Source organism: Typopeltis vanoorti, chromosome 4 (genome assembly GCF_054136105.1).
Source record: "Typopeltis vanoorti isolate ZY-2024b chromosome 4, IOZ_Tvanoo_1.0, whole genome shotgun sequence".
In the NCBI taxonomy this organism is placed as follows: Eukaryota; Metazoa; Arthropoda; class Arachnida; order Uropygi; family Thelyphonidae; genus Typopeltis; species Typopeltis vanoorti.
In genome coordinates this window covers 158,556,923-158,569,114 of record NC_143552.1, presented here as the reverse complement: position 1 = coordinate 158,569,114, position 12,192 = coordinate 158,556,923, and the positions used below count along the sequence as shown (strand labels likewise).

Genomic DNA, 12,192 nt, shown 5'->3' with positions numbered 1-12,192 from the left:
TTGAAGCGAATAAGGCAACCTGTATGAATTCATTATATTGAAGATGCACGAGCAACTCACAACCCTTCACAAACTGTGGAATATAAATGAGGTGACTCTGAATTGCATCTAGAAAACTGTCCATAGAAAAGTGGATGCTTCATTTCATTCAAATTTATGTGTTTTGGAGTATGAAATGTTAGCCAATAAGAAATGCAGAGAACCTGACCTGAAAATGTATTTTTTTACTAGAAGCAAGATGTATCTTGCAGACTTGTAGCAGATTGTCTGCAAGATTCTCTGACTAAATTGAATAACTGTTGTAATAGATATGGTATGAAGGTCAGCAATAAAAAGACAATGAAAATAGGCAGAATCATTGAAAATGTCAACTGTGTTGTGAATGGAGAACCTGTGGAACAAGTAAAACATTTCAGCTACTTAGGCATGATTTTTTGTGAAGATGGTAAATTCAATATAGAAATAGACAACAGAATCAGCAAAGCTGGTATGGTGGGAAGTCAATTGAATAAATTCATATGGAATAAGAGAGAAATTAGTCGGAACACTAAGTTAGCTGTATACAAGACAGTGTTCAAACCAGTTTTAACTTATGGATCTGAGAGCTGGGTCAAAAGTAAAACACTTGACCAAAGACTAGAGACCGCAGATATGAAAGTCCTGAGAAAGATTAGAGGCATGAACAGATGACATCAATGGCAATATCATATTAAAAAGGAGGATATTAGGAAAGAACTTGACATTGTCAGCATCCAGGAATGCGTTAGCAGAGCTAATCTCAGGTGGTATGGTCACTTAAATAGAATGGGAGAGGAAAGATTAGCAAAACAAGTGTTCTCCGCCAAGTTGGCAGGAAAATGGCCGAGAGGAAGACCAAGATATAGGTGGATTGATACGGTACAAAGTGCCTTAGACGATAGAAATATAAGATCTGATAATGTTGGAGTCTTGACAAGTAACAGATTGATTTGGAGGAAAATTGTAGATAGGAAGTTAGTAATGATGTAATTTTTTCATGTAGTACTATCATATCCTGTACACCCCTTGAGGGTACATGGCAGGAATTTGATGATGATGATGATGAGCAAGATGTATGATAACTCAACAGCCAAAACACATATTTCCATTGTCATACAGTTTAGTCTTTACTTTTGATTAAATGTATCGTTTGAATTAGTCACCTCTGTCAACTCTTTGAAGATTTTTAAAATTATTTCTTTATACTTAAGGTATGAATATTGCATTTTCACTTAGAAGGCAGTATGAACAAGTAATTTTTTTTCTGTTCTGATATGTGGATTTATGTTCGGCATCACTCATGTTAACCTATCCAAATTTCTAGGAAGGGCAGTTTCCCGTTTGTTCCAGATTCACACTTTAACCTGTTTTTTTTTTTTTTTTTGTGGATATGTTTGATCTTCCTTGCAGGACAGAAAAATGCAAATCACGACTGTGGCATTTGTATTTTAATGATTTCTCACACTTTACATACATGTGAGAGCTACAGCAAAATTCAGTGAATGATTGAATGACTGTTCAATGCTTAATTTATGGCAGTGATTTTATAGCTAAAATTCTTGACTAACAACTAGCTTTGATATATGTTTGATATATCTTTCTGGAAATAAGCTGTGCAAGCATTTCACTAAAGTATAAAAACATTTGTAACTTGCTATTGGCAAAACACTACAATTTTCAGTTTTTTTTTTTTTTCTAATACTTTAAGTCACCATTATGTTTCTAAGTCATTATCCAAATTTTATTCTGTTATTTATCAGCATACTTGCCATAGCATCTGTTATAGTATACCAAACTCAGCTGAATCTCACATTCATAGCCTTCTCAGTCTCCAGATAACTTTTTAGTTCATAACAGCATTTTAAATGTAGAAGTCCTTATATTGTATAAATCTCAGTTAAATCTAACTCTAGAATACTGTTCTCATATTTGGAATGGTATACCAAAATTTTCCTTAAAATGCTTCATGCTATCTAGAAAAGAAGCACCTACTTAATAATATTTTAATCTGTTTAAGCAGATTAAATTGCATAAATCTACTTAAATGATCTCTTTTCTCTCTCTCTCTCTCTCTCTCTCTCTCTCTCACACACACACACACACACACACACACACACACACACAAACTCCTCCAATCCCTTGGATAACAATCATACACATTCTCTTTCTGCCTTATGCCCCTTTTCTGTAGGTATTTCCATGGATACTGGTCTGCCAAACTGTCCACAAGCAAGCAACTTCTGGTCAACTGTACACATTTTGGCTTCAGACATACTTCCCAGCATCTCATCATCTTCTTTCTTTCTTTCTGTCTATTTTTTGTTGGTCACAAAACCTACAGCAAACAGTTATTGTGCTGTAGGTTTTGTGACCTTCCATATGTGTAACTGATATAAAAAAAATTAAACCACTAAAATTTACAAGATAATTTATTTACATACAGTATATACCTGCAATATTATATTCAGTACTGCATAAAAAGGCATGTATTTATATGAGAATCATAACTGTTTAAGATCAGAAATCTCTAGTACTTTAACCAATTGACGAGTCAGCAAGGTTAGATATTGAGTCAATGAAGTGCAAGATATAGCCTCTCTCTCTCTCTCTGTGCCAGTTACCAACTCTGGCTTCTGGTGATATGGCCAGTTTTCACAAAAGGGACTATGGTGACCAAGTATTGCTGGGTATAAGCATAATATCTGTAGTAGAAGGGAATGCCAACAATCACTGTACTATTAGTATACCCTGCTGAGGAGCAGTCAACTTCACAGGGATAAGACTGGATTTAATGATGGTTTTCAATTTGAATATGGAATAAACACTGCTGCATCAATAGGTTTATGTGAAAAAAAGAAGATGCAGCTGTGTCCCTCAGTATGCTTGAGCTGCATGACTCAGGAACACCATATGCAAGTAATGTTCTTGAACATAACTGTGTTAATGTAAGGCTCATAACTGCTAAATTTAAAACTGGAACTAAAGTTCAATATGTTGTTAGTTTCTGTGTGTTAACCCTTAAGTGCTGGGAGAAACTCATGCTAGAAGCTTAATGGAGTGAAACAGCACTGAGAAAGGATTAAAAATAATATTTAATTCTTCTAATATTTCATCTCATTCACAAAGGCATCTTCAGGAAGTGCAATCTGAGACTTATAAAACACATGCACACACCTACACACAAAGTCAATGTAAAACTAAATGAAACACAGGAATAAAAGATGGGTCTTGGTGGGGCACCCCTCTGTGGGCACTTGTTGGTGGCCTAGGATGTAAATTGGATCTGAGAGTGTTAGTGTTTTTCCTATATTTTTGGGAAACACTAACTAAATCCTAAAGAAGTTTTGTGCAACACCGTAGTTATTCACATTAGGCTGATATCTGAGAGTAGAAGAAGACTCTAAAAACAGTCTTTCTGTGCTAAATTTACTGCGGTGGAAAATGGTAATCTTTTTTTTATTTGATTCTATAAGCCGTATTCAAAGCATGGTCTCTGAGGCCTGACTGACCATAATCATGACTCCAGATGTATTTTTCATGTTCTTCAATGCTGATCTTCCTGTGGCGGCTGACCTTCCTGTCTGTCTATAGGAAGCCAATTAGAACAGGGAACTCTATGATACCAGGAACTGAGAGTGAAGAAAGTTGTCCTTAGTGGAGCAGATCAGAGTAGCTAGTTTTAAGTGAGACTTGAAAGCTCTGGAGATGTCGTATTTCTTTTTAAGATTCTGGCTATTTTTACTGACATGCCTCAGACATAGGGAATAGTGATAGCATTACTAAAATATTTCAACAGAAAAACCCAACTATTGGGGGTAAGGATTGATTTTTTTTAATACTGTAGGAACTGTAGCCATCAGATAGAAATGTGTGGTGTACATGATTGAGATCTGCTTCCAGAGAGACCTTATTGGAGCAAAAGTTATGGGCTCTATTGATTAGAGTTTTACTGATAGAATCTGAAAATGCACCCCAACTGAACATCACCAGAGTTAAAGATCGGTACTATCAACATAAGAAGCCTGAATGGCAAAGAAATGGAGCTAACTGAGGAATTAGATAAGTATACCAGATCGACATAATAGGGGTGACTGAAACAAAGAAGACAAAAACTGGTGAAATCTTTCTGAGCAATAAGGAGTAGCCATAGTATTCAACACTAAATACAAGGCTAATCTTGAATGGCAGCCAGTCTCAAGTAGAATAATGTGGGCAAATATGAGAATGGAGAACTGGACAGTGAGACTTATTTGTGCCTAATATGGTCCAACAGAAGGTTCTACTAAGGTAGAAGTGGAGGAATTTTTTGAGGCTTTGGAGTAAACAAAATGAAAAGGAAAATTTGATCCTTGTTTGGGACCTAAATAGCAGAATAGGAAATGATTGTCAAACATACAAAAATACTTTGCTCTTTTCTCCAAATATTATAAAATTTGGAGAAAAGAGCAAAGCTAATAATAATGACAAATATCTGTTGAATTTCTGCTCAGGACATGGACTGGTTATTACTAACACCATGTTCCAACATAAAAATGTGCACAAATTCACATGGAGAGAAGAGGCAAGGAATAAGAAAAGTCTCATTGACTATGTTATTGTTGATAGTGATGTTTTCTCCCTAGTGTAGGACACCAGAGTGTACAGAGGATTTGAAATTGGAAGTGATCACCATTTAGTCTTGAGCAGGATAAAATTGAATTTCATATTGAAAAGAATAACATGTAAGAAAGTTTTAAAGATAATAAAAGTTGAGCAGCTCTCAGATGTGAACTGTAGACTGAAATACAAAAAGATTATTGAAGAAAAAATTAAAGAGTTTGAGAACAGGAACCAGACAATAGAGGTTCAGTGGCAAGCCTTGAAGAAAACCCTGATTGATTCAGCCAGAGAGGCATGTGGTGAGGTTGTCTGCAAGGATAGAAAAATCAGAACTCCATGGTGGAGAGTGGAAGTTAAGGAGGCAGTGAAGGAAAAGAAGAAAGCATATCAAAAGTTCCTTGCAAATAAGTCAGTTTGTGCTCTTAGAGAATGCAGAGACAAATGTAAGAAAGCTAAACACTGTATAAAACTAGCTAAACAAGAGTCATGGGAGGACTTTGGCAAGAACATAGAAAATAAATATCAAGAAGGTGGCAAAATATTTTGTAGGTTGTTGAAGAAGCTTAGAAATGGAGGAGTGCTGTAAAAGGAGTTGAGAGATGATAAAGGTGACATGAAAATGGGAGAAAAAGATATTCTTGAAGTATGGAGTAATTACTTCGAAAAATTGCTAAATGAAACAACCAGTGAGATAGCACAGTGGTAAAAAACACTCAACAGGCATACAGTCAGGAATAAATATCCATACTTGAAGTAGAAATGGCCATCAAAGGCTTGAAATGTGGAAAGGCAGCAGGAGTAGATGATATTTGGCTAGAAATGCTGAGGTATGGTGATATAAAAGTCTTACAGTGGCTTCACTGCATAGTTCAGAATTCCTGTACAGAGGGACGAATTCCTGATGATTGGAGTAGAGCTCTCATAGTATCCATATATAAAAAGGGAAATAAAATTGAATGTGAGAATTACAGAGGTATTTCCCTACTGAGTGTTCCAGAAAGATTTATGCAAGAATACTTGAGAAACAGTTGAGAAGAATTGTTGAAGAAAGGTTGGTGAAGAATAAGCTGGATTCAGGCCAAATAGAGGCTGGCAGGATCAGATCTTCACTTTATGACAAATAGTCGAGAAATCATGGGAATATAACAAAGATCTGTATTTAAGTTTTGTCGATCTGGAAAAGGCATATGACAAGGTGCCAAGAGAGAGAGAAGCTATTAAATACCCTACAGTTATATGGTGTCACTGGTACATTATATCAGCAATACTTAGTCTTTATTTAAGTTGTAAGTCAGCAGTTAGAATTGAAGGAAGTACAGGAAGATGATTTAATGTTAAATCTGGTGTGAGACAAAGATGTACATTATTCCCTCTGTTATTCATTATCTATATGGATCACATTATGAAGGAAAGTGGTATTAAACATGATATCAAAATTGGAGATGTTAATGTCAGCTCTTTGCTTTATGCAGATGATGTTATACTTCTAAATAAATCTGCTTCAAGTCTGCAAGATTCTCTCACTAAATTGAATAACTGTTGTAATAGATATGGTATGAAGGTCAGCAACAAAAAGAGACAAAGACAATGAAAATAGGCATAATCATTGAAAATATCAACTGTGTTTTGAACGGAGAACCTGTGGAACAAGTAAAACATTTCAGCTACTTAGGCACGATTTTTAGTGAAGATGGTATATTAAATATGGAAATAGACAACAGAATCATCAAAGCTGGTACTGTAGGAATTCAGTTGAATAAATTCATATGGATTAAGAGAGAAATTAGTCGGAACACTAAGTTAGCTGTATACAAGATAGGGTTCAAACCGGTCTGAGAGCTGGGTCAGAAGTAAAACACTTGACCAAAGACTAGAGACCGCAGATATGAGAGTCCTGAGAAAGATTAGAGTCATGAACAGATGGCATCAGTGGCAATATCATATTAAAAAGGAGGATATTAGGAAAGAACTTGATATTGTCAGCATCCAGGAATGCTTTAGGAGAGCTTATCTCAGGTGGTATGGTCTTCATGTTGGAGGCTTAATGGATTTTTTACAACACTCAAAAATAATTAAAATAGAATTTAATTCTATTTTAAAAAAGTATCGTCATCACCAGGGCGGATAAGGGTAATGCCACAGTCGTTCTTAATACCAGTGAATACAATCGTAAAATGAACATTATCCCCCGCGATCGCGCTACCTACATCCCGCTAGAACACGACCCCACAAAAACACAAGTTACGAAAAAAAAAGTAACCTCCTGGCCCCCTGACGTCACGAAAGAACTTAAACCTTTCCGCTCCTGCCCCCCCCCCCCCCGAATATACAGTCTACTAAAAATCCACAAACCCAATTCCCCACTCAGGCCTATAGTAGATGCCACCAATGCACCTTGCTACAGACTTTCTAAACAGCTGGCCAACTCTCTGACCCCCCCCCCCACCGGAAGGTCCACTTCCTATATAAAAAACTCAACCCACTTTAAAGCCTTCACAGAAAATCTAACCTTGAATAATGCAGACATATTGGTAAGCTTTGATAACTCCTCTTTGTTTACCAATATTCCCTTAACTGACACCTTATCTCTCTTAGAAAACGTTTTTCCCTCTGACATCTTAGATCTCTTTCCTTTGCCATTAACTCTGGGTATTTCTCTTGGAAGAACAAAATCTACAAGCTGGTGGAGGGAACCGCCATAGGTTTCCCCCCCCCCTCTCACCCCCCTTGCCAATTTCTATATGGAAGATTTCGAAAAACGAGCCATAGACTCAGTCCCACTCAAACCTTCTATCTGGCTAAGATATGTAGATGATGTGTTCTCTATTTGGCCTCATGGCCCAGACACGTTAGACTCCTTCCTCAGTCATCTCAATAGCCTACATCCAAGAATCCAGTTTACTATGGAAAAGAACAATTGTTTACTTTTAATAGACACCTCAGTCACACGTCTGCCTAATGATACACTTGCCTTCACTGTATGCAGCAAACCCACACACACACAGGCAGATACATTCACAAACTCTCCCACCACCACCCCTCGCAACAATATGGCATCATTAAAACTCTTACCAAGAGAGCCCACAATCTTTGTTCCATTGGAACCGCCTTACTACTGAGCTTAACCACATACATAGCACTTTCCTCTCCAATGGCTACAGCGAACACAGTATCAAAAAAATAATCAGTTCTTACCCCATTCCCTGTCCATCTCTTCAACAAGATTTTAAAAATGCCATCACCATACCCTACATCCGTGGCACATCCGAAAAAATAGCCAAGACACTAAAAAAGTACAACCTACACATAGCATATAAGCCCTACCGCAAACTTGCTACTCTTATCCGTTCTACGAAAGATCAACTCCCTCCTCTCTCTCTGCCTGGAGTTTACAAAGTACCCTGTTCCTGTAAGATGGTGTACTTTGGACAGACAGGCAGATCAGCATCCATCTGCCTAGAGGAACACAAGTCTTACATCTGTAGACACAACTATGGCCATTCAGGCTTGGCTGACCATGTTTTGGACACCACCCGCAGAGTATCATGGAAGAAAACCACCATGCTCCACCACAGCAAATTCAAGAAAGAGAGACTTTTCTTAGAAGCAGCAGCTCTCAGAAACCAACCAAATCTTAATAAATACGGTTGCATTAAGCTTCTGAAGATTTGGGAAACACTCATGACCAGAGGTCCCACCTTACATTCCAGGCCACCTTACACTACTGCCCTTAGAGGGCGCTCCACCTAGATAGGACTTTGTTGTCACCCACGTGGTTGGGCTTAGTATTGTAAGATTTTTGTGTGCATGTTACATTAATTGTTTTTGTAATCCCCGTAGATGTCCTAGTGACTAGGACGAAATATAGGAAGTATTAAATTCTATTTTAATTCTTTTTGAGTGTTGTAAAAAATCCATTAAGCCTCCAACATGATGTCCTCACAGCACTTAAGCCTCTACACACGAGATGGTATGGTCATTTAAACAGAATGGGTGAGGAAAGATTAGCAAAACAAGTGTTCTCTGCCAGATTGGCAGGAAAACGACCCAGAGGAAGACCAAGATATAGGTGGATTGATACGGTACAAAGTGCCTTAGACGATGAAAATATAAGATCTGATAATGTTGGAGTCTTGACAAGTAACAGACTGATTTGGAGGAAAATTGTAGATAGAAAGTTAGTAATGATGTAAATTTTTCATGTATTACTATCATATTCTGTACACTCCTTGAGGGTACATGGCAGGAATTTGATGATGATAGAAGCATATAAAATAGTTGAGTTACTGAGTGACCACTTGCAATGGTATATCATCCAAGTTAGGTTACTGCTTTAACATATATGACAGACACTAATGTGGGAACAGAGGTGGATGACTTGAGGGTTCTTAGGATATTTCAGAGTGTGAGTGTAAATACAGCTGTGGGTTAGATGAGATATCAACTCAGTCTTTGACTAGGCTCTTTAAGTCTCAAGGGAGTGGAAAGAGGACGAAATAATTCCCCTTGCATGAGGGAGGTTCTAAGACTGCAGTAGCAGATTATAGACCAATCAGTATCTCAGGTGTGGCAGTAAAAGTACTGGAAATTAGTGCCCATAGAGGGTGCCCCACCAAGACCCATCTTTTATTCCTGTGTTTCATATAGTTTTGCATTGACTTTGTGTGTAGGTGCGTGCATGTGTTTTATAAGTCTCATACTGCATCTTCAGGAAGTGCTATATTGCACTTCCTGAAGATGCCTTTGTGAATGAGATGAAATATTAGAAGAATTAAATATTATTTTTAATCCTTTCTCAGTGCTGTTTCACTTCATTAAGCTTCTAGCATGAGTTCCTCCCAGCACTTAAGGGTTAACACACAGAAACTAACAACATATTGAACTTTAGTTCCAGTTTTAAATTTAGCAGTTATGAGCCTTACATTAACACAGTTATGTTCAAGAACATTACTTGCATATGGTGTTCCTGAGTCATGCAGCTCAAGCATACTGAGGGACACAGCTGCATCTTTTTTTCTCATAAGCCTATTGATGCAGCAGTGTTTATTCCATATCCAAATTGAAAACCATCATAAAGCCAATCTTATTCCTGTGAAGTTGACTGCTCCTCAGCAGGGTGTACTAATAGTACAGTGATAGTTGGAATTTCCTTCTACTACAGATATTATGCTTATACTCAGCAATACTTGGTCACCATAGTCCCTTTTGTGAAAACTGGCCATATCACCAGAAGCCAGAGTTGGCAACTGGCAGAGAGAGAGAAAGAGAGAGGCTATATCTTGCACTTCATCGACTCTTATCTAACATTTGCTTCAAGTACTAGAGATATCCGATTTTAAACAGTTAGGATTCTCATATAAATGGCATTATCTTACTCAGCAGGATAAAGGATTTAGTTGACAAGCAACTTAGAGATGAGCAAAGTGAAGCAAAGAAATAGGGAAGAAGCTGAATAAACAGATATTTTCAGAGATGGATCCTTGGAAAAATTTTAAAATGCAGAAATGTGTGATGACTTATTTTGTTGACTTCAAAAAAGTCTTTTGATTCAGTTGATTGGCAAAATTTATGGAAGATTGTAAGAGCTTATGAAATACCAGAACAAACTTGTTAGTATTATGACTGCTTTAAGTTTGGAAATTCAGCAGAATATCAATAAAAAGAAAACTTAAAATCTACAATAGTCTTGTTCTCTCTGTTTTGTTTTATATCTGAGACATGGACATTGTGTAAGATTAATCAACAGATTTGAAGGAGTATTTTGGGAGTAAGATGGTTTCACTTTGTGAATATTGATGAGATATATTGGGGAAGTGGTCAGCCACTTCTTAGCATTATTTTATATAAGGAAAGATATGCTGGTTCAGCCATGTTGTCAGAATGCATGGAATTCAGTTGGTCAACAAAATAGTTTTGAGCATTTCAGAAGGTGTTAAGAAAAGAGGTAGGCCATGAATGACAGGATTGAAAATATCAAACAATACCTAAACAGAATTGACATTCAGTTGCATGAATTAGCATTGTATACTCAGGACAGATACATCTGGAGTAAGAAAATATTCAGTCTGGTTAGACTTCTATGATTGTTGGTTGCTTGAGGAATTTGTATGTATGTTGTATGTACGATTATATAAAAAAAAATGTTCATAGAGACCAAACATGGTTTGTTCTTGGTACAACAAGCAAGGTTGTCACACTGAACAATAAAAATTAAAATATTCTTCAGTATGCAAAGTGAAAGCTTGCCCACAAAGGTTTGACTTAGGATGAGTTTAAATATAGTCTTCCAATGGTCAGATGGAGAGTTCATGCAAATTCAAGATGTAAAAGGCCTATGGTGCACATTTGAAAATGGGCAGACAAACTAATAAATAATGTTAACATCTTTAGATGCAAGATACTGCTTACAGACATAGTTATAAGATGTGTATTCACTTGTGCTTGGCTTCATGATCCTTTAAGAGTGTACTGTTTTAAATTGTAATAGAATTACATTTCTAAATCATATTTGTTTAGTTAATTTCTCTGTTGATAACAATAAATTAAATTCAAGCTTTGTCTTATGCTTATATCTGAAATATGAAAATTAAAAGCACTTAACCTTAAAATATTTTTCACTTTTAAGATTGCGTAATATAGAGTAATTATTGCTTTACTTTTAAGAATTAAAAATCAAATTTGATTTTTACTTCTCTTTTAATGCATACTCTGAACTTTTTGCAAATACCATATTAGTGTATTAGTTACCATGTTCATGACCATAAGTTATGATGTATGTTTGAATATAATCTATAGGAATGCAATTTCATTTATTATTTGTATTATTTAAACTATTCTATGTGTAATAAGCCCAAAATTTGTTTGTTAGGGTCCAAGAGCACAGATTGATCGCTCTTTATATAAGCATTATTTACAAAAGGAACTTTTCAGCACTCCTAATCTGGAAATCAAAGCTTGTTCAGTGGAAGATTTATTAATACCAGATTTAAGTGGATCATCTTTTGAGAAAAAAGAAATGTCCTGTAGAGGTGTATTATTAGGTAAAACAAAGTAAATTTTTTTTTCATGGTTATATATATTGAAAACGTTGAACCATTTTTGTCCAGTGTTTTTGTGCCTCCCTTCCATTAGCATTCATTACATTTGTAGGATATCTGCTATTTAGCGATATCAGATTATGTTACATTATTATTATTTTTTTTTTTTTAGCAGCAGCTAGTTTTGATTAAATAAATAAATAAACAGGAAAGGATAACTTTTGTTGTTTTAATGGCTAATATAGCCTACTTTTGTTTAGGAGTGCTCCTTTCTTTGCAATGTCATTTGCTCTTTACTCAAATCTTAGGGCATTACTGAAGTGTTATAAAACTAATATATGAAGTATAATATAGGAGGAAAATTCAAACATACCCACACTGTTGAAACGGCTCGCACCCCGTTACTCCCTCCCCTGACTTTTTTTCCATCAATCCCTCCTCATCTCCAAAAAAAATAATTTCTATCTTCTGATCCTTCTCTCACTCCCCCTGTCTACCCACCCTAAATAATAATAATAATATTATACATATAAAAAAA

At 36.2% G+C, this 12,192-nt stretch overlaps 1 protein-coding gene across 1 annotated transcript in view; it reads left to right on the top strand.

The window, feature by feature from the left end:
- The window catches only part of LOC150107790 (5-taurinomethyluridine-[tRNA] synthase subunit MTO1, mitochondrial), a 309,050-nt gene that overhangs the window by 58,905 nt on the left and 237,953 nt on the right, over positions 1–12,192 (top strand). The window contains exon 5 of the mRNA XM_090391541.1: positions 11,486–11,657. Within this exon, the coding sequence (XP_090247667.1) occupies positions 11,486–11,657 (172 nt within the window). The remainder of the gene's footprint in view (positions 1–11,485; positions 11,658–12,192) is intronic.